Source organism: Cryptotermes secundus, unplaced genomic scaffold (genome assembly GCF_002891405.2).
Source record: "Cryptotermes secundus unplaced genomic scaffold, Csec_1.0 scaffold1979, whole genome shotgun sequence".
NCBI lineage: Eukaryota > Metazoa > Arthropoda > Insecta > Blattodea > Kalotermitidae > Cryptotermes > Cryptotermes secundus.
The window spans coordinates 228,049-252,179 of NW_019732005.1; the positions used below are offsets into that span (position 1 = coordinate 228,049).

At 37.5% G+C, this 24,131-nt stretch overlaps 2 protein-coding genes across 2 annotated transcripts in view; both read left to right on the plus strand.

The window, feature by feature from the left end:
* LOC111867539 (translation initiation factor eIF-2B subunit epsilon) overlaps positions 1-5,610 on the plus strand; it is a 28,109-nt gene extending 22,499 nt beyond the window's left edge. Inside the window, exons 11-12 of the mRNA XM_023857516.2 lie at positions 836-985; positions 4,654-5,610. Of these exons, the coding sequence (XP_023713284.1) occupies positions 836-985; positions 4,654-4,719 (216 nt within the window). The 3' untranslated portion in view covers positions 4,720-5,610. The remainder of the gene's footprint in view (positions 1-835; positions 986-4,653) is intronic.
* Positions 5,611-7,780: 2,170 nt separating this feature from the next.
* The window catches only part of LOC111867536 (transducin beta-like protein 3), a gene marked incomplete at its 5' end in the record, with an annotated part of 33,798 nt that continues 17,447 nt past the window's right edge, over positions 7,781-24,131 (plus strand). The window contains 8 exon segments of the mRNA XM_023857509.2: positions 7,781-7,809; positions 8,000-8,051; positions 9,520-9,724; positions 13,400-13,574; positions 16,816-16,974; positions 17,638-17,813; positions 20,272-20,471; positions 22,434-22,637. Coding sequence (XP_023713277.1) covers positions 7,784-7,809; positions 8,000-8,051; positions 9,520-9,724; positions 13,400-13,574; positions 16,816-16,974; positions 17,638-17,813; positions 20,272-20,471; positions 22,434-22,637 — 1,197 coding nt within the window.

The following is a 24,131-nucleotide window of genomic DNA, read 5'->3' on the forward strand; positions in this document are numbered from 1 at the left end:
AAAACCATCTTTTAAGATCATTTTAGTGAAAGTTTCATCCTTCAAGGCGTACCATTCACTGCTCAAATACTAAACAACCTGCTTACATTGCCGAGATACAGGGCGCTCATATTATAAGGTAAGGTTATAAAACCACCTTTTAAGATCATTTTAGTGAAAGTTTCATATTCCTATCTCATATAATTTAAGAACAATGATGAATAAATCATTTTCGAGCAAAATTTAAATGGACGGCTGAATATATTACCGCCGGAGAGACGGCCGCGGAATTTAAATGACCGCGCGGAAGGGTTAAGAACATTTACTGTAGGGCCCTGAAATGATGTATGCTGCTAGGTAAAGTATGCAAAGTAATGGCAGCTGCATGAAATGCACATTTAGCTATCAGTTTAATGGTGAATGAACCAATGAAGTGTTGGAGCTAGGCATGTGTAATTTCATATGGAGGTAAACTGTAAGCATTCCTATTCATTATGTATGAAATATTGTTTATAAGTCAACAGTTAAAAACATGATGAGAGTGTGAAACTTCGAGGTTGTGTCTGTTAGATTTTCTGTAGACAAAGTCTGCTCTCAAGGACTATGTTCTTGATAACAGTGTAATGACCATTTGTGCAAAAGTCCAGCATGTAAAATTGCATTTCATTATGTTATGTACACTATTGAAACATGGCATTAACACTACAAGATTTGTAAGACTGAAAGTTGATGCAATTAAAAATTAGGCTTTATGAGTTCTACTCAGAACTTCTTTAGAGTCTGTGTCCTCTCATGCAAAAATTTTCACTTAATGTACATTTTGCTGTTGTAATGCTATGCGTTATGTCAACTGCAGGATATGGCAGCCTCGACGGACACAGTGTGTGAAGGACTACTCAAACTACTGCATCTGTTGTATGACAAAGACATTTTGGGAGAGGACGCCATTTTAAAGTGGTATAACAGTGATGACAAATCGTCAACAGCTGCAGCTCTCCGCAAACAGGTAATGCGTACTGGACATACAGGGTTCGGCAGAGAAACCTGACATATTTAAGTTGGCACTAGTTTGGGGGTTGGTGGTGTGGGAAGAGAGGGCTCACTGACCTTGAACAGCTGAAAGTAGGCCATTTCAGTAGACATGGGACAGTGAACCGCAGAACATTGTGCTTTTGTCATTGAGACGTTTTTTAGAACTGGTGACTCTGTTACCCTGACTCAGTGACATTTCTGTGTGCACTTTAATGTAGGTCTTCATGGTAAAGTTCTCAGTAGGAACACAATTTCGTTGTGGATTGCAAATTTCAGATCAACTGGCCCAGCCCTAAAGAAACCGCCTGGAGATGCACGAAATGTCCAAACACCTCAGAATGTTGAGACTGTTAGGTGGGCGGTAGTGACTAGTCCCTGTCATTCTGCAATGCCATTCCATTAGGCATTTCATATTGGAGTGTGAGATGAATATTGCATTTTTATCCATACAAGATGATGGTTGTGCAAGAGTTGCATCAGTGTGATCGGGCGAACTGCGTTGCTTTTGCAAAAAAATTGTGGCAGATGACGTGGTCATTGCCATGAGTGACGAAGCACACTTCCACTTATCTGGGTGTGATAACAAACAGAGCTTTCATTATTGGTTGGACGCAAATCCATGGCAGCTTCATGAATGCCTTCTTTGCTCTGAACCTGTGAAAGTTTGGCACTTTGTGGGAAGCTTTGGTGTGATAGGCCCATATTTCTTTGAGGAGGATTACATGCTGTGACAGTATACTGGTCGCTGTGTTCACGTGCTGCATAATTTTCATGCACTAGAAATTAAAAACGTGGAATTAATCAACAAACCATGTGGTTTCAACAATATGGGGCCACCGCTCATACTGCAAGAACTTCCATGGCAGTTATGCGAGAAATGTTTCCTGGGCATGTCATTTCTCAGTGTGGTGATCTTCCATGGCCTGCTCAGTCGTCTGTATGCGATTATTTCCTTTGGGGTTACCTCAAAGCAAAGGTATTCATCAAGAGACCACGTACAGTTCATGAACTGAAAGTTGTGATTGAACCTGAAATTGCGGCAATAACCCCCCCCCCCCAACATGGTAAGACGCTCAATGACCAACTTCGAGATGAGGCTGCAAGAATGCGTACAAAGAGATGGTAACCATCTAGATGGCATAATTTTCAAGACAAAATGAGCTGGCAGTTGTACACACAAAATGGCATACATTGTTAAGTATTATGACAAATAAAATAAGCAAAAGAAATAAAAATTGGCTCCATTGTACTAATTTAGAATCCATCAGGTTTCGCTGCTGGACCCTGTATTATGAAAGTTTGGAACCAAAGGCAGAATGTGTTCAGCCTACAATATCTGTTTCCAGTACGTCCGTTACCTATCGTAAGACATGTCTTCAGATGAAACAACACATTCTTTCAAATGTTTCTTACACTATCTGAATTGATGAACTTGCAGACTTGATCAGTTGTGTGCCATTTTGATTTCTTATTCTGCCACATTCTTCCATTAATTCAGTTTCATAAACTTCTGAGATTATAGGACAACCCAAACAGGATTTATCACAGAGTTCATTTCTTCAAACTTCTTGAATAACTTTCCAACTACACTATGTGTAACTGAATTTCTTCTTGGAATTTATTATTAAATTCAAATGCTACTTGTGTGTGAGTCCAGCCATCGTGCCTCCACAAGAGATTAATGCCAGTAAGTTATTCTAATACTAATTATATTATGTAGTAATGATGTAAACCAAAAACGAAAGCTTGTAACTAGATTTGGTTCTGGACCTTTTGGAAGCACTTTGTCTTTTGTTAAAGGTAGGGAAATGTTAATTTTCAACTGGTGATATGGGTGTAAACCTCTGGATGTGTATGCCAGAGGCCTCATGTCTGTGAGAGGTCCAAGCCAATGTAAATTTCCCTGCTTGGCTTACCCTACCATTATCTGTAAAGTGGTTTGCAACCCCTGTTATGCTCCACCAAACACTCTTTCATGGTTAAAATAATGGGAATCTTATTGATGGTCGGTGTTAAACTTTTTTTATGTGTATTTCCAGTGCATTCGACCCCAAGAATTGTGGATTGTCAGTACAAGTAGCTTCTAGGTGTCCCATTCCACAGAGTTCTTTGTCCAACCCATGTTTAGTCACTGACACGTGACAGCGCACATAAATTGATGAGAAAATGTTGCATTAAATTATGAACTTGTAAGATAACAGAAAAAGTACTTCATAGGAATGTCAAAGTTCAATAGTATGATTTTTAAATTTCCAAATAATTTTTAAGCCATTTATTTAGGTTGATGTATTCACACGTTTTTGTTTATATCAAGGGACCCTTGCTCTGAAAGAGTTTGGGAACTATTGCAATAGTTAATCTATGAAGCATTCAGTCTTAACTGTTAATTCATTCCTAGTATAGATGATATGCTATGCTGTGTGCCTGTGTTTAAGCTGCTATTAGAAAGTAATGTTAATGCACTGGACACTTGGTAAGTTTCTGCTGAGTTTGATTTGGTTTGTCCTGGTCCGTCACACTAGCAGTAGTATAAAAGATTATCACCTCCATCCAGTGTGATTGATAAATGTTTTTTCTCCTTTCTAATCTTTCGTCCTTGACATGTTTTGGTTGGAGCGACCATCCGCAGAAGAACATATCAAAACATGCGGAAACTACTATTACAGTGTGGTTGGTCATTATCAAAACATGCAGACAATACTATTACAATGTCATGAATATAAAATCTTATCCTTTAACAGTTACAGCAATGTGCCTGAATTTTTAAAATATTTATAAGTTATTGTAATTAGTCTATTTACAACTTTGAAAAAATCTAGAACCAATTTGGTTCATGTCCTTTATACTGCTTCTCTTTAAAGGAAGATGAGTGTCTACCACATCGTGGTTCCGTTGGTTGACGAATAGGACTCCCTAGTGCCGTCTAGTTGTTTGGGCCATGTTTTGTTGTTATAACAACAACAACATGGTATAAGTTGAGGAATTAATATTGTGGTTTTCTTAAAGAGTAGCTGTGAACTCAGCATGGTGGGTAACAAGTTAGCTGATCCTCAGAGTATACAGTGTGTTCCTAAAAGAATGGTGGGATTTCATTGCCGTATATCTCCGTCAGTTTTTGCTGATGAAAAGCAAAACGTATATGGATTAATAACATGGTTCTCAAATTTTCATTTTGTATATCACACTCTTTCCTAGTTCCATTTCCGACAGTTAGGCAAACGATGGATTGGACGTGCTGCAGGTGAAGATGTCCCCTTTCTCCAGTGGCCACCCCGGTCCCCGGGCATAACTCCATATGATTTCTTCTTGTGAGGGTATGTGAAGGACATGGTTTATGTACCCCCATTGCCCCAATCATTCTAGGATCTCCGAAACAATCAATCGTGCTATGGAGACCATCACATCTGAAATGCTGCAGCGGGTGTGGCAGGGATTGGACAATCGCATTGATGTGTGCCGGGTAATGAAAGGTGCGCATACAGAGGCACTTTGATGGGTGCACATAAAATTTGGACAGTTAAGCTTCTGATTGACGCATGTTATGATTGTACATGGCAAGAATATATATATGTATCTGAAACCCCACCATTCTTTTAGGAACACCCAGTATAATCTGTAAGTTAATATGTTGTGATGTTTCAGGTGGCTCCCTTCATAAAGTGGCTCGAAGAAGCTGATGAAGAGTCTGATGAATCACAGAGTGATTGAATTGTGATTTAAAATTGCTAAATGCTCATTGTTATTGTTCTTGATGCTTCGTACTTTAATAAACCCACAAGTTATAAATTCCAAAAATCATTTATTTGTGAACAATGACTAATAATCTGTATCAGTAACAGTGTAATTTAATGTTCTATTTTTAGGCAGATTGTTGTAGGGAAGAACATAGATTGAGGGTATTTTGGAACTGTGTTCGAGGATATTTGTACCTAAGAGAAAGGAATAATGAGAGGCTGGAGAATATTATAAAATGAGGAGTGTAATTCTGAATATCTGTGCAATTTTAACATGAAACATCTTTGCTGTTATGCTTGTATTAATTTTGGAGTGATGAGCCATCCAGTGTAAACAAGATATCTACAGTAAATCAACACAGACTGGTATGATAATAAATTCATGGCCCCTAGGAGAACATAAAAACCAGATTTGAAAATTTACTTCACAGATTACACGAAATACCCCTGCATGACACTAACAAATTAAAATAATGTAACAGTATCATCAAAATACCTGAAAACAGTGGATACAGGAAACAGAAAATAACTATATGAACAACAAAAGAGAAAAAGGATAACAAACATAAACCTCTGTCTTACTGTATTACTTTGAATATAAGATACATTCAGTTTTTGAATGTGGGTTTTTGGGAAAAAAGTTAGTGCACATTCCTCAAATTTGACACATCTCAGTTTTCAGTGGAAAGAAATATCTAAAATGTGCATCTTATATTCAAAGTAATGCATTATTAATAATTAATATCAGGCAACTTGTTGAGATAAATATTACCCTTCTTTTCCTTGCAGACATTTAACAAGGTCCCAACAGAAAAATGTATCAATCAGAAAATTCAAATTAAAACAAGAAACCTTTTTACTGATGTAAACATTACACTTTTGACCTACTTTATAGTCTGTGACAGACTTATATGCAAAATCAGAAATCACTGTAAACAGACTCATATCACAAGGCTGTTTCTTGTAGAGAGGCCTGGCCACATATTCTAAATTCAAGGTCCATTCCCTTAAAAGATGTAAGATGTGCACAGAGAGAAACAAGTGCAAAACGGCAGACAAATTATACTACAGTGTGCTGTAAGCAGCAGAATGTGGGTTTCTGTTTGGAGGAATCATTCTAAAGTACTGTTCAAAGGCACACTACTGGGTTAAAGTGAATGTAAGTGAACATAAAGTACATTTCAATTTAAAGATTTTATATACAGGAGTAGGGCAAAATAATGGAAACACAATAGATACTGTGCAAATTTCTTTATTAATATGGTATTGGACCACCTTTTATCTTCATTACAACAGCAGTCCTTGGAATGGTCTTGTACACGTTTTTAATTGCCTTTAGCAGAATTTAAACCATTCTTCTTGACGAACATCTTCAAGTTGCTTTAGGGATGTTGAAGGTGGAAATCTGTTCGTCACTCTGAGTTTCCAAAACTGAACAAAGTGGTACAGTGATGTTCATATCTGGTGAAGGAAAATGTTGAAGTTCACATTCATGCGTATTCGTTGTAGTGGGAACATGTTTACTGAGCAGTTGCCTAGCAATGAACATCTGCTCTGATTTCACTGTTCTGGCTTTCAGCCCAAAACTGACACCCCATTCTAATTTTGGAGTATGTAGTATCAGCAGTAATGTCAAAGCATCATAAGAATATAGTGCTGGTACTAAACAGCTATCCTATGTGAAAAGTAGTTGATGAGGTGTCAAACAGAATTTAAGAGAAGTTTTGAAGTAATTCAGTGTCACATAAATCTTTGTTGCTATGACAGTCAAACAGCTTAAAATCAAAACATGGGTTGAATGTGTCGGTCTGGCCTGGTAAGTGATAAAATTGTGCATTTTTAGGCTCCTGCACATCCTTGCTAAAGCAGTACAGTGTAAAAGTGCTAGTCTGTACAGTTGATGTGTGCATGCTAGAAGGAACAGATAAGCCTGTCCTCTCTGTCCCAAGGGGGAAAGGTGTTAAGCCACAGATCTCTGGGTGCAGCTGCTTTAACCTTTTAAAGCTCAGTGGTACCATATGCTCCACCTACTTTAACATACTAGAACTATGCATCCTGCTCATAGAGTGTATTTGTGGTTTGTAGGGATTTTGCAGTGATGGTGGCAGTTTTCCAAAGCTGCATTTACCAGTAGATATTTGTAGAGGAAAAGTTATATGTTCAGTGTGAAGTACAAACTGAAGTTTAGTGTACTCTGCATAAGTTGTGTTTTTAAAGGGTTAAAATATGTTGTCACACCATAATTTGCCAGTAGTTCCTAAGAGGAAGGGGTAATTTTTAAAGAAACAGAATCTTATGTGAATGAGTGCAGATTTTCTAGCCTTTTGATAACTGTGGGCGTTGACAGAAGTAAATTTTATTTCATCATGGCCCCAGATAATCATGATCCTCTCTCAAACAAGAAAATGATATATTTATGACAGAATGGCTGATGAAAAGAGTACCAAAATGGATTATGCAGTGAAAAGATGAGTCAGACCTGTGCTTAACTAATTAAACACTACTGTGTGAAGATGTATAGATACATGTTTTCTTGAGTTTGGTACTAGTTTGTGGTGTGTGGTCGGCTTAACGCCCTGGTTGTGTTACACCTGGGGAAAGATCCCAGTACCTATTGGATAGGAATGTGTTATACAGTAGTGGTTCTCAACCTTTGCCAAACAGCGGCCCGGTAAATAATATTTTTTGTATAAGACGAAGGCCCGACGGTTGATTAACACATAACACTGTTATACAGCATAATCTGAATATCTGAAAGGAGCCCCAAACCCCGGAAGATCATGGAAGATGAAACGAATAGGAAAAATACAACGGCACCTAGTGGATATTGGGAAAACTAAGATGCTATCATCTTAGACCTAGACGTCATGGACTATGAAACAAACGACTGCCAATTCGCGAAAGTGTTTTCGTGCAACAGGATAGGCTGTTGGAAGGTGAAGAATTTGCAGCATGTGGGCCATGTGGTTGTTGTGTATAAAATTCGAAGTCTGAGATATTTGGAGACCGGTAGCTTGATTAGAGGTTGTGGCTGGAAAATGGGAAGTCGTAAATTAAAAGAAGCGTATGTATTATTTGTAATTGTAAGATAATTAGATATTGTAATGTGTTCTCAAACGGTACTTTTATGTAGAATTATTTAATAGGTTAATTTTATGTTAGTTTTCGTGAAGGAATGCCTTTTTATGATGTGTGTCCCATAATTAAAGACATATAATTAATATACTATGGCTGATGCTGAATTTTTTTTTCAGGTTCGAAGTTGATTCAAAATATGGTGCTTTTTACACTGGTGGACAAGTTCAGGTAATAACTCATAATACACTTGTAATTTATATAATGTAATGTAATGTATAATATAATGTAATATATAATAATAATGCTGGTATATATCCATTACAGTTTTTTCCTTCTACATCAGAGGTGTTGCATTTATGTAAAAATAATGTTCTAGAAATGTATAAGGAAAGAATATATGTATGGAAATTCCTGTAGTTCATTAAGTAATTATAAAAAATAAGCTATTCCTGTAATAGGCCGTGGAGGTCCATAGGGCTGTGAGACGTTGACGTTACCACATTTTCTAGACAATCGGCTTGAGAACTTAATATGTAGAATGCAAAAAGCCAGTTCCATGAACATCTACAAGTGAACTGTTAATAGTGTAGCCCAAAGAATTATGCGGGATATCAAGATGTAAGATGACCCAGAAGAAGATGGGAGGATTCATTCTGGGATGGAATGGGTCAGAAGTTTCCCTTGCTGCTGCTAATGGTGAATATGTGGAATTTGAAATATCAGTGGACTGTTTGTCTAGGTATTTACTGAATGTGATATGCTGTACGGTGGCGTGCGTAACACCCAGCTTTCTGGAATCTGTGGTGTCCATATATCTTTACCTATGTGTCTATCAGTGTATGAGTTTTGCAGTTGTTCATTCAGTAGCCCTCTCTCTCCTTACCCCATTTTAACTGTTGTAAGGAAGAAGTAATTTATGTTTCATTTATTCATTAGTTTTTTTTTTTTATTTAATATTGCTACCATTTGTCAAAGCTTTATATCATTGTACTGGAACATGTGTCTTTTGAAAGCCTATGCCAGTTTTAATGTTTGTGCTTCTCTGAAAATGAACTCTTTTTCCCTCATATATTTTTAGAGCAACATGACAGAACTTTGAGTAATATCCATTTATGGAAGGAGTATCATATGACAGTGTGTTTGCAGTGCTTTGCCATAGAAAGCAGCGCATCAGAACTGTAAATCTGTGTAGCTTGTAAGCTGTTGTATGGATTATAATGTTTGCTTTTGTACATAAAATCGTGCATTTAAGAACAACATTGTGCATTTTCATTGATACCTTTTTCCTGAATTTATTTGTCAGTAGAATTTGTACGTAGACTGTAAGTTCAGGCAAGAAGTAGGGCATCAGATTGGCATTATATGTATGAAAGAAATTTAAGTTAAGACTGTTTCCATATTATCTTAAAATTATTGTGAATAATGATTGTTCTTTGTCTTATTGCACATTGTTTGAATGCTAGGAGGTGAACTCTCATGATAGTCTGGGTACTGGGAATTCCAGTATTTTGTTCTTATGCAAATATATTAATCTCTATAGAGCACATTTATTTAGGCAAATTGCGGAAGCAGAAGACATTATATATATATTTTATACAACCGATTTAGTTATTTGTCAGTCCTTGTGTCACTGTTGGTTAAACCTGCTATGTTAGCAAGTTTCCTCCTCAAACAAAGTTGCTGTTGTCAATTTCAGTGGACAAGCGATGGACAAAAACTCCTCTGTCAGTGTGGAGGAGTAGTTAAAGTGCTGGATATTGAGCAAGGTCGTGTCACTACTTCAGTTGGTGTGAATGAAGAAGACAGTGAGGACACAATTAACACCTTCTCATTGAGTCCTGACAATGAAAAAATTATCTCAAATCACAGGAGTGGACTTCTCAAGCTCTGGAACTGGAGAGGTGTTGTTGACTTTAAATTTTTTACTGTTTCTTGAATAAGTGTTTTGTTGTTTGTGTTTTCTGTGATATAACACATTTATGGTCATTATGATAACATAACAAAGTAAGGGTTCATGGCTTGATAGTGTACAGATAAAAATGTAGATAAGATTCCATGCATTTAAGTCATCAACATTGGAAGAAAGATACCATATTTTCTGGGCTATAAGCCACATTGCTTTCCAAAAATGTATGCTTTTGTAATGAGAATGTGGCTAACAGGGTATTCTTATAGAAAGAAAGGTCATTGGATGGTCTATACCTGGTAAGGATACATAATTTGTTGTTATGACCAGGAGATAATGCTTCAGCCGTAATGAAATGATAGGGTGATAGGAACATATTCGTATCAGTGTTACCGATTAGTCGAGTTGTAATGCAAATGCAACATACCTAAGATTTTGACAATTTTAGACCCTCTTATCTACTCAAATTTAATTAATACTTTTAAAGCAATGTATGTAACTTCGTGAAGCAACATGAAACTTGCAGCTTGAACTTGTGAGTGGCTTATATCAGACAATACACTTAATTGTTTGACTCATGTTTGAGCTTCTTATATCCTTTTTATCTGTAAGAAATTGCTTGCTTGCCCCAGTATCATCATGGACATGACAGAGGGGGAATAGTACTGTAGCTGTGTTGGAGGGTTGGAGGTGAGGTTCTGTCATTCTGTAGCTGGCAGCCTTCATCACTCAGTTGTCATAAAATGTACATTCTTTTTGTATGATTTCAGGTTCTCACAGTGGTGGTTATGAAGAGTTCTGGTTTCTGGGATATAGCGCCATGTATACTACATTGTGCGTTCAAGTTCAAGTTTTTTTCTCACACAATAATCATACAAAAAATTTGAAACTTCTGTCACTTTTCAATGTAATCTCCCTGTAGCCGTACACATTTTTCACAACGTCGACGCCACGATTCCATGGCCGCTGCAAACGCTTCTGTAGGAGTCTGTTTTGACCACTGGAAAATTGCTGATGCAATAGCGGATTGAAAAACGGCATCCATGTCTCATCCATTGTCACAGTTGATGAAAAGAAAGTCCCATTCATGCCTTCATCATTGCCATGCGTGCAGCCTTGTGGTCATCCGCCAAAATTCGTGGAACCCACCTGGAGGACACTTTCCGCATTCGCAGGTCTTCATGCAGGATTTTGTGCACAGATCCCACGGAAATGCCAACTTTGGGGGCGATGTTTTCCACACTCAATCGGCGATCCTCCAAAACAACTTTCTCAACTCGCTCGACCATGTTGTCAGACCGGCTGGGGCGAGGCCGAGATTGTTTTGGTTCATTGTCACATGATGTTTGGCCTTGTTTGAACTGTCGCACCCACGAATGCACATTTTTCACATTCATGACACCATCACCACATGTCTCACTCAACTGGCGATGAATTTCGATGGGTGTCGCACGACGCAAGTGGAGAAAACGAATGATTACTCGCTGTTCTTGTAACGAAAACGTCGCCATTTTAAGTATCAAAAACACTCCTCACACTCGCCGCTACCACTAGAGTTCTGTGTGCTGTAGAGTTCTGCCATCTCTGTCACGCATTCACAAAGAGTGCACACGTATTTTAAACAAAACCGCATGTGTCTATCTGCTCCCAGTCCTGAGAAAAAATCGGAGACCTTAGAACTTGAACTCCCCTCGTATGTAGCATTATATCTCAGAAGACAGAACTCTTTATAAATTTGTTTTTTTTTGTTGTTTTATTTATATTTTATGCAAATTATTTGTGTTTTATTTATTTAAATCATATTTTATTTTTCAGTAAAAATAACTGAACATTAATTAGTAAAAAACAGAAAAGTTCTCAATATTTTTATCGTGACACAGTTCAAAATCTTGAAAGATAAGTTAGCCTTCCTCTTGCATTGATTAAACAGTGTCATTAGCTTTAGTTATTATTAAACACAAGGGACTTATTACAGCTATTATGGGTCATATAAAGCTTTGTCCTGATTTCCCCATCTCAGAGATTAGCATATTTGGATTGGAGGTATGGTCTAAAATGGATATGATACCTGTTAGTATACTGTATGATCTCAATAACGGGCTCATCTCAAGACATTGTAATGCTAGACTATTCATCTGCAGACAGAAACTGCTTGAAATATTGGCTGTGATTATACTGAATATTTGTGTTCATGTTATTTTGCCTTGGGAAATAAAAGTTGGAGACTGATGAATTAATTTCTTTCAGAAGACAAGACTTTCCATTATTTACCAGTCTTATGAAAGCATGGCTCTCTGTTCTCGGAATTTTGCATAATCTGCACTCTGTCACAGGGAAGCACACCATGGTGCTAGTACAAGATGTTCAGTCATTGAGGAAACTGGGGCAGCTGCGTGAGTTGGATACAGTATCTCTCACAGATTGCTGCTGTAACTGCCGATAGCAGAATGAGTCATCAGCGCTGATAAATGCGCACACTCTCGCTAGTGTAGAGCGGATGGATTGTTTTTCTGAGACTATTTCCTCACATCAGTTTCTGTACATGCACACATTATAAGAATACCGTAAAAAGATAATGCAAACTTACCTTTCTTTATAACAGGTGCTGAAAATGACCCCCTTCTGCTTGCAAACATGCCTTGCATCGCATAAATAAATTATGTGACACTTACTGAAGTTGGTCCATGGTAATTGAACTAACGATTTTGGTTATTTCATTCTCTTATTTTATACGGGTGAAATTTGATTAATTTTGTGGCTGTGAAAACAGATCTTAGCGAAACACCGGTTTTCTGTGCTAAGCATCTTAACGATTTTTGGGGTTTGATCTGATCAATATCCCGAACCTTTTCTTCAGTCAGCACAATCCTCTTCGATTGCTACTTTATGTCGCACAGTGAACCTGTGGCCCGCCACTTTTTCACAAGCTTGGATACGTTTTCTCGAAGTTTTTTCCTTGGAAAAATTTTGACAATAAACACTGTTCAGTAGTGAACTTAATTTCAGTACAAATGTCGACCACCTATCGAAATCTCTAACACAGACTGACTATTACTGCGACTTAACTGTAGTGACAAGATCACACCACCTGACCGTGCACGTTTATCAGCGCTAATGACTCATTCTGCTATTGGCAGTTACAGCAGCAATTTGTGAGGTATGTTGGGCCGGTTCAGCGGTGTTGCAAAGTTTCCTCCTTGATTGAACACAGTGTATATTTTAAATGAAATTTATATAAAAACGTTTAAGACAGTTTTAAACTGAATTTATGATTGACACTTGAGCCAGGATAGCTCATTCAGTAAAATCACTCTCTGGGCTTGATTCGTGGTAGGACTAGAGATTTTCCCTTTATTACCATCTTCAGACTGGCTCTGGAGCCCACCTAGCCCTCTGTGTGAAGGTTACTGGAGATTATTTGTCCAAAGGGTAAAGTGGTTAGAGCATGAAACTCGCCTCCATTTAGTATTGAGGTTCAGAATGCATGGAGCTTCACTTCCATGCCTCAGTATGTCTTCATGTGTTCATGGATTGGAAAATACGCACAAGGACAGGTTTGAGTTCCTTTATAACATTATTTAAATGTAATTCAAATAATGGTTCCAAATTTTCAATATAGAGAAAAAAAATGGATAATATTTGCTTGTACAGTTGCAAATTATTTCAGCAGATGGGAGCCTGGTAAAGCAGTGGAAGAGTATTCACAAAGGTCCAGTGTCACAACTTGCTTTCAGCAAGGATGGAGTGCTACTGGCTAGCGGTGGAACAGATTCCAGTATTCGAATCTGGGACCTTCAGCATCAGGCTTGCACTCACAATTTGCGAGGAGCTCAGGGGGTCATCAGGTTTGGAATTTTATTGTACTTTCAGGCAGAGAATTTTTTTCAGTGAGGAGATCTTGCAAGAATGTAATTTATAGACAAGCACTGATGGTATAAATAATTTTTGGTTGAGCAGGAATGTTTTTGTGATGTATGAGTTTAATTGAATAGATTATATTGTTATTGTTGATAAAGTAATCAGGATTAACTACACCTGAGTAGAACATCAGTTGCTGGTATCTGTTGATTTATTAATTAGAAAATGATTGCTGCAATTTAAAACATTTTATTTTCCTATCTCCTCTTTAAGAGGACTGAAGACTACAGTATATGAAACTAATAAAGATCATGAGGATAATTGAGGAGCTACTTAAAATGAAAATTAGCGGCTCAGATCTAGAAACCCAAGATTAACGGCTGTGGGAATCTGTTGCGTTGACCTTGTAACACCCTTTAGCCACAAAAGTTGGCAATCGCTTCGCTGACAAATGGTGGTCGCTTGGTTGGTATAGTTCACTTGCAGACTAAAGTTTACAGAGTTTTTTTAAATAGTAATTGTAAATTAAGAAAACCACACACCAAAGAACTTCTTCAATTATTTTATTAAAGATGTATCAGAAGTGTATGTAGACATCGTAGTTAAACCTCAAAAGGAATGACCATTTTGGAAACCTGGGTGAGTATGATATTGAAATACCTATGAAGGCAAAGGTTCTAAAGAGATGAGATGGCCTGAACAGGTTCAGGACAAGGTAATTTGCCTGGTTTTGTGAACATGGTGATGAAACTTCAGGTTCAATAGGAGCAGGGAATTTCTTTAATGGGTACTCATGGAAGACTGTATCATGAAATTAGTTGGTTGGTTAGTAGGCAGCAAGGAGATAAATATAGAAACATTTTGAATTTTAGGCCACAGTCCAGCTTTGTATATGAACATTTTTTCAATTATTATTTTATGATATTTGATTTCCTAACATTTCAGCATGTGAAACAAGCCAAGTCCCATCATTGCACATTTTTTAATGCCACAGAAGTCGTTTAAATTTGCTGTATGAAATTTTTGCATTGTTTGACAATGCCTCATTTCCATGGAAAAAGGTAGGAATATATTTGAATGGAGATGAACATGACCTGTTTTAAGGCCTTATTTCATCATTTGCAGAGTCAGAAGGAAAATACTGGAAAACTTCTGTCATTTCAACCAGTAACCATGCCAACTTTCAGACTGGGTCTTTAGTTACTAGTGAATAAAATTAGAACTGAATATTTACACGTTTTGCTGTCAGGGTATAGGAAAATCTTGTTCAGCCTGTGCAGAGCATTTTATGGTCTGTATGTAGCATGAAGTAATGAATGCTGTACATGTAATCTTGCAGCTGACAGTTGCATCTCAAACTTCTTGATTTGCAAACAATTTTAATACTTTTAGTCTGGAGATAGGGACTGGCTCTATTTATTGGACCAAACTGAGTAGGTTTTACCTGAGGACGGGAACAGAATCCAGTCTATGAAATGTTGTGTTTTGAAAAATAAACAGGACTTTTTTTTTTTTAGAAAATAGATAGGACAGTGGATAATGTCCAGAAACATGATACAAGGGTAAGTCAATAAATAAGTTACAAATGGCTATAGAACATTAAACAAATAAGAGTACTGATTTGAACAGTGCTTTTATTTCTCAACATAATCTCCCTGTACATTGAGGCACTTGTCCCATCATTTCACAAGCCCCTGAAAACCAGCAGCATAAAATTCTTTGGGCTGCTGTCAGAACCAGGTGGTGACTTCCCTTTGTACAGTTTCATTGTCAGGAAAATGTTCAGCTGAAAGATGATGTTTAAGAGGGCCAAACAAATGGAAGCCGCTTGGAGCAAGACTCATCACCTGTGACAGTTTGGGCTAGCATATCGTGTCCTTCATCGTGGTAGCGATTGAGATGCTGTAATGCAAGACCCATTCTTTGCATTTTGTGTTGTGGGGTCAGCATGCGCAGCACCCATCGTGCACAGACTTTGTGAAAACCTAACCTGTCATACATTATGATGTAGGCTATGCCATGTGAACAACCAATAGCAGTGGCTAAAGTGTCTGTAGTTACCCTTCTGTAGGGAAGTCACCGCCTGGTTCCGACAGCAGCCCAAAGAATTTTATGCTGCTGGTTTTCAAGGGCTTGTGAAACGATGGGACAAGTGCCTCAACGTACAGAGAGATTATGTTGAGAAATAAAAGCATTTTTCAAATCAGTACTCTTATTTGTTTAAGTTCTACATCCATTTGTAACTTACTTTTTGACTTACCTATGTACTTGTAATTTTAATACTTCTTGGCTGATTACATATTTGAAACACCATTTTCAGAGTTACTTTATGAGAATGACTGTATAATGAGTCCAGCTGCATGGATTAATAGCCTCATATTGTAACTGTTGGTTGTGGATTCAGCTGTTTATTACTTTTTTGTAATGATGCACCAAACATTTATCACAGAATCAAGCCATTAGATTGTAACATTAGTCAGAAATTTTGTGCATAGATTTTATAAAATATTGCATGACTGTCAGCACTTTTATATTTCATTCACAGTTTCATGGGTAAGGTTACTGGTGTGACAAATTTTACTTCTTATTGAGCTGTTGATTATAACAAAGGAGATACAAAGTTCTGAAGGCCACTTACCAGTAATGACTACTAATCAGTGTCCTAATGACATGTTTAAAGTATCATTGTATGTATTCTTGATTACTTTTGCATAAAATCCTGCTGTAAGAAGTAGATGGATTGTGTGAACAGTGAAGAGGAGGCCAGCTTTTATTGCTATCTGCCCTGCATTTGTTTATTTTCATTCTTTAGTTGTGTGAATTTCAAAGGAAGGCATTGAATAGGAATTAAATAGAATTCTGCACATGATTTTTAAAGAAAGTAGTTCTTCCTCTGTGGTCTAGTGGTCAGCATTCCTGGCTACAGATACAGAGGTCTGGGTTCGATTCCCAGTGTTACCAGATTTCTTTCGGAGTAGTAGTGGGTCTGGAACGGGGTCCACTAAGCCTTGTGATGATGATTGAGGAGCTATTTCAAGGAAATAGCGGCTCCGGTCTAGAAAACCGAAATTAACGGCCATGGGGATTCGTTGTGCTGACCACACAACACCCTCTATCCGCAAAAGTTGACACTAAACTTCGCCGACAAGTGGCGGTCACTCGGTCGGTATAGTTCACGTGCAGACTGAAATCACAGAGTTCTTTTACTGCAAATTTGGGTCCTTGCAGTGTGGTGCAGTTCTACAGCAATATGGTGTTTGCTGCTGGTGATGATGCTGTTATACGAGCTTGGAACTACAGCACTGGGCGGCAGCAGTTGGCATTGTCTGGTCACTTCAGTAAGGTTACAGCCCTTGTATTCCACGAAGATACAAACCAACTGCTGAGGTAAGGCACACATTATGAAAATTCATGATATTTCTGCAGGTGAATTTTAAAAAGCATTTTTGAAGCCCACCAGTTAATTTCTTCATGAAGAGTTGTATCTTCTGGGATGTAATACTGTGTAGTCCTTTGAAAGTTAAGCTTGCTACCTGCTTCACACTGGTGTCTTGCTTTGCTCATTCTTCAACCCTGAAGATGGAGGCAACATGTTTGTCTGAAACAGCACTTGACTTTCTATGGACTACAAAGCATTATATGGCAGAAGATACAACCCTTCATAACCACTGCTAAGCCTGAAATCCTACATAATTTCTTCGTGTTTGTCAGTCTGCTCTCAAGTAATGTTCCAGACTGTGTGGGCTGTTGTGGTATACTGACGCTAAATTTTGGTGAGCTCGCTAGAGAAATCTGGGTTATTTCTATGGTATGTATATTTTCCAACAATAAATGGAGACTTTGCATAAACAAATATCTGAATTATACAACTGAATTTGAACCTTTCTGATATTATTCATGCAAAATGAAAAGTCTCTGAGTGTTATATTTTGCCTGTAGATTTCATGAAAACTTCATAAAAGTGTTCAGTATTCCCATTCATATCTGTTGGACACAGAAACAAACCATTACTTCAGAATTACTATTAAGTTCCATTATTGACTCTTTCAGTTGTGGTCGTGATAGAGTCATCATACTGTGGGATCTCCCATCTGGAACTACAGTGCGTACGCTGCCTGTGTTTGAAGGTCTGGAGGGCTTAGTTCTACTCCCTCCGAAGTTCAGGCTTCCTGGTTTCAAGAAGAAAGTAAAGGGGGGCATTCATGTAGCTGCAGCAGGCGAAAGAGGTATTTATCATGTCAGAGTCTGAATTTAATTTGGGTCTGTGAGAGTGTATTGCTAACAGAAACATTGCTTCATTTGTGCATACACACGTCTTCTTTTTTTTATTTGTTAATTAAAAACTGGGGGTAACTCAGAACTTAGTTACAATTATAACTTGTTGGATAACTAACAATTAATTTTTTTCTAAACCTAATATACTATGTAAATTAAAACTAAGTCATTTCCACTGAATTACTTTAACATTTTACTAGTTCGAACGGTTTCTTCCATTTGAGTTGTCTAATGATATTGTTCACGTTGAGAAGTCTGGACACTTCAATGTTGACATAGTTTTGGAGTCTGTTTTCATGAGGGGTGGCGGACTTAGCGATGATATCTGTAATCGTCTTGATCCCAAGGTCATGATGAAGGTCACCTTTACGAACATACCATGGTGCATTGACAATACACTTTAGCACTTTGTTCTGATAAAGACACACATCTTTATTTAAGGATAGCTTTACGTACAGTCTGCAGGAATGTACTCCTTTCTGTCTCATGTATTTTGGATATTTGATCTTTCTAGATTTATCTTAGGTGATCAAATCAAGAAGGATGAGATCTGCATGTCATGAAGTGCACAAGGAAGAGATCAGCTTCTCAAGGATTTAGCTTCATAGAATTAACAGTGGCACCCCCATTTGATGTTCCTCAACTTAAAGTGTTCTCTTATTGAACACTAAATTTCAGTATTAGAATTCTTCCACTTAAAATTTTCCTCAGTTTAATGTTCAACTCCATTGCTCCCCAAAAGAATGTTAAATGGGAGTTTCACTATTGTTAGGTTCATTGTTGGCACCTAATGGTTTAGAAGTAAGATCCTAGCCTGCATTGTCTTTAGTTTGAGATGGATATGTCTTCTATACGAATAAGATGTAATCAGTATTGCATTTGTTTTGCTTCAGCCTTGAATGGAATAATGCTTTGCTATTATTCAATTAAGAATCTGTTATCTTCCTCTTTAACAGACACACTGACAGACTGACTGACTGAGTTACTGACTGACTGAACTAACCAACCAACTACATGGAGCAGAATCCTTCTTGAGAAGGTATTAATTTCTCAGATACTAAAGAAACTGCCTATTCTGTATGTAACCTGAAAGTTCTTTGCTGTTTTCTTAAGAACCTGCATATCTTTTTGCCTTCTATATAGAAACTCAGACATTAAATCATAGAAAACTGTAGTTTTATCCTTTTTATATAGGTAGGAAAAGTGGCCTCCGTAGTCTAGGGGTAACGTTTCCACCTTATGACTCAAGGTATGCAGATTCAAACCCGGTGGAGGTAGTGGAATTTTTAAGGGCGGAAAAATTCAGGGAACAAGTCCTCCGGGAGGTACTTTAAGCTGTGTGTCCCATGTCCTAGATTTACGGCACGTAAAAGTTCCTCATGTCTCTAGGAGACCTCTGAGCAAAATTAGGCAAAGTTTCCCGCCCAAGTAGTTTCCAATTCCTCCAGTAGATGGGGAAGTATCGGGGACCACTGCCAGAGAGGGCCGACCTCGCTGGCAGAACGGGGCTGATAGTGAGCACCAGTACTGGAGGACCATGGCGACTAGTAGAAATTATAGGGAGACGCACAGTAGATTAACAGTTAGTCGCGGTGCATGGGGAAACTCACCCCCCTCCAATAATAATAATAATAATGGGTGGGAAATGTAGTGTGTTTAGAAACATACATTGAAGGTGTTTGAGAGTAGGGCACCAAAGAAAATGTTTGAACATGTGAAGGGAAATACAGGGAGAATGGAGACAACTGTGTAATGAAAAGCTTCATAATTCCTACCCTGCAGCAGATATTACGGTACTAAAATTGAGGATGAGCTGGGCGAGACATGGAGGAGATTAGGAATGCTTAATAAATTTTAGTTACAAAACCTGATAGGGAGAGACCACTTGGAAGATTCATATGGAAATTAATTAAAAAAATTGTGTACATGAGTGTGGACTGGTTTCATCAGGCTCTGGATAGTGTCCACAAGCAGGTTCTTGTGAATTCAGCAATGAATTGTTAATTTCTATAAAAGACGGATTTTCTTGAGGAGTTCTACCTATTGGGGTATAACACCATATAGCCATTGAAAACTGACTGAAGTTTTAGAGGAACATGTCGCCTCCATCTGAGGGGTTGAAGAATAAGACTAGCAAGAAACCAGCATGAAGCAGTTAGCAACCAGAGCTCCGCTTGCCATATTCTCTGACCTAGAAGAAGGAGGTGACATGTTGCTCTGAAACATTGCTTGACTTTCAGTGGCCTACATGGCAGTATATCCCAGGGGGTAAAAATCCCCATTACCACAGCTGTGAGAACATGAGTTCCTACAGGGAATTTCTTGACCAACTTCTAAAGTACAAGACTTTTGCATTGATTCAGTTAGTGATTTGGAGCCTAAGTGGACATGTGTGCAATGATATTGCAGGAGTGGTGCGAATATGGGAGGTTACAGAGGGACTTGAAGTGTTTACACAGAGCAACTCACTTGTATCAAAGGCAACTGAGGAAGGTGGTCTGGCCATTGTTCAGCTGCTGTTTAATGTGGAGAGGTGTTCACTGGCCATTATTTCTGCTGATCATAATATCATCATCCATCAGCTGGCAACATTTGTGTGTGAGAAGCAGGTGAGGCATTCATCTTTTGCTGAGGTAGAAGGGTATTTGTATATTAAGGATAAGTGATGCTCAAACGAGTTTTAGGGTTGGTTTATCTCATATTTCTTGTATTAGCTGCCTCAAGTCAGTTCGTAAGCACAGATGCCCTACACCAGCTTGGAAGGAAAGTGGCACAAGAAGTAATTGGTGGAAAATGAATTTTTAATTTTTAGCTCAGTCAGAATAGTGACTATGCTCTGAGCTGGAAGCCTGGAAAGTTGGGTTTCAATTAGCAGTTGGGGCAGAGATTTTTCCCTCCACAGCACCCCAAAAGTTTGAAGAAATTTAATATTTGGAAGTTTTACTAAGATCTATCACCGTATTTCAGTTTTAATTAAAATTGTGCAGTGTAACCATCACTTTAAATTAAGTCCTGCTTATGTGTTTCTGCTTGCATCTCAAGCATAACTACTTAAATATGTGTCAGAGCAAAAACTGTTTCAAAGAAGAGTTGCAGAGAAAAATTAAACATATTTTGTGTTCAAGATGCTTTTCCATAAGTCTCACCGATACTTTTTCAATAAGTTTTACTGTTTTTTTAAACAATTAAAAAATAATCATGGCATACATTCATTTCCCAACTTGCCTTTTCAGCAGTTACTGTTTGAACTTCCAAACACATTAAGATTACTGATCAATCAACAATGATTTTTGGGACACATCTGAAGATTATTAATTATAATTAAATGAAGCTTCCTCCTGCTTTAGTGTATAGCTTTACATTTATATAAGTATTAATATAATAAAGATATACTGAATAATGTTGCTGAACAGTTGTTCTCGTTCATAACAATTCGTTTTGCATGAAAGCAAATGCTTCAGTTGTTTCAGCAAAAGGTCACAATTAAGAAAAAAATATTTGTGTGCTTATAATTCATATGATTTCAGCCCTGTTGGGTTTGGTGAGTAAATGTGGAAAGAAACACATTTCTCGGTACTTTTACTTGAAGTAATCTGTTTTATGCTAAAGTGAACATTAAAAGATAACATTTATGAATTGAAAGTCTGATGGCAGTAACAGAGTGAATGTTCCAGAATTGTTGTGCTGTGCATATATTTCCAAATTTGTTTTGCCATATCTTTGTGTACTGTTTATGATGACAGAAGATTTAGTAAAATGTGATTGTTTATGATAGAGTAACAGATATACCCTTAATTTAAAAAAGTTCATTATGGAATTTCAAAAAAGAGTTGTGCATATTTGCCTCTGACATCAAATATATATGTTGTGCAGTATGGTGTCCCAATGTGGAAAGTCATGTTCATTTCTTCAGATCAATGAAAGCTTTGTTAGAGTCAAGTAGGGGTTTACAAAACTACCAGAATTTGGTAGTAAGAAAACGTTCTGAATAGAAAACTTGAAGGAAGGATGTCTTGGGAGGTCAAGGATAGGTGGTAAGATAAGATGTGATGGATATGAAGGAAATAAGTTGTGAGGGTGCAGAATGGTTTCAAGTTGCTCAGGATATTGTCTAGTTAAAACCTCTTATGAACACAGTAATGAACCATCTGGTTCCATAAAAGGCAGAACATTTATTTCTCTACTAGCTGAGTGATTTCTTCTCAAGAAGGGCCGTTCCATGGAGTAAATAATATTGGGCATATAATTTTAGACATGTAGTGGTGAAGAATTATCGGATATTTTATTCTGTGATGTCACAGTGCTGACTTAGTATACTTCCGTTACAGTTTGGAAACTGTTTTGCATTGAAAACTAGTAGTATTATTTGGGTTTCCCTGAAAAAGTTCTTCACCTCACCTTTTTCCCAGTTTTGAAGTCTTGTGGAAGCTGTTGAAGCTCTGCAATAAATTATTTTGATCCAGATTTTATTATGTTACACTTTGAAAGCAGTAAACATTGATGTCTGTTTTACCTTTTTCCCATTTCTGTATGTTGATGGTTTTCCCTCTCAGACTTTCGATGTGTTGTAGTTAGTGGGCTTCAGTGATGAAGTTCTTGATCTAGCGCTGCTGGGCACAGGAGGCTGTTACCTTGCAGTTGCTACTAACAGTACGGATATAAAGCTGTATAACATGAAGGATATGGGCTGCCAACTGCTGCGAGGTCACACTGATCTAGTGCTCACTCTTGCAGCCGCTCCCAGCAACCCTTCATTGCTGCTGTCTGGTGCAAAGGTTTGTGATAGTATTAGTTCTGAAGGGTGTTCATATAATTGTAATTATTTTCAAATTTTGCTATGGATAATTTTTAGCATAATCATTTAAGGCATAAAATTAATCTAAATAATGTACAAAACTTGAGTTCCTACCTCACAGGAACATATTACATCACCATCAAAAATACCTACTGGTTAATGTTGTTAGGAGAAGTACTAATTATTCTGAGAATCATTAAAGTCCTTAAATACAGTCTGGCCAGAATGTAGAGCTTTTTTTTTTTTTTTACTTGAAAGCAGGTGATAATATATAGTCATAACTGTGCATGAAAGGGTTAACAACAGAATCAAAGATTTGGCTTTGTAAATTAATATTACCAAACATGATTAACAGTAGAAAGTTACAAAGTTAATAGAAAGTCCGTCGAGTGTAACAATTTGTAGGTCACTTTTTATTATTATTTTTGCCTTACATGTTTTGGTTTGACACAACCATCATCAGAGGCACTTGCTATAATTATGGAAACACTGTCGCTGTTTTTGATGTTCACAATTATGTTTGTCGTAATTATCATCAAAAACAGTGACAGTGTTTCCATAATTATAGCAAGTGCCTCTGATGATGGTTGTGTCAAACCGAAACATGTAAGGCAAAAATAATAATAAAAGTGACCTACAAATTGTTACACTCGACGGACTTTCTATTAACTTTGTGATTGATAGTATAACGGACCAGAATGAAACAATTAAAAAAAAAAACTTAACAGTAGAACTTTAAACAAATAAATTTGCCGCATGGTTGATTTTTGAGGAATAGGGAGTGTTTATGACATAGTTGACAAAGGACCCTTTAATATACAGACTTAATGCATCAGGTATAAATGGATTTATGGAGAACAGTTATATTTTATAACTGTTAATGAAATAATTTTATAAGAATCCCACCCAAAAGAATTGGTTGTTGTAGCTGGAGGCCATTCAAACAGCAGGGTTAGCTCCCTAATAACCACTAAGGTATCAGTGAATTGTAATTGTGAATGAGATTATTTGAGGCTGGTTTGTAAATGTTTTAATAAAATTGGTTTGTTATTTTAATCCTTTGACTGTGATAACCCTCCATAGAACTGCCTGTTGGAAATATTATAGTGTGGATGACCAAAGTGTTGCTAGGTAATGGACCGGTAAACACATGTGTTACACACACGAAACAGTGGAACAACGAGGTTATGAAAACTGCTTCTACGCAGCAGCTCTGTAAACAGATTTATGGGCAGATGCAATGACATAACAGTACAACAGTACTAGTTATCACATGACTTGTTTTCAGTGTTATCTGTGTGGTACCTATGTAATGGAGACCCGTTTAAGCTTAAGTTAGTGGAGACTCCAGGAGGGTTCAGCAGTTTAGGGTATAAGGATGAGAATGTAGTCTGAATTTTGAAGATTGAGTACAGACAGGACAAAGGAGTACAGAGTAATTGAAGACAAGATGACTTCTAGTGATTTGATGTGA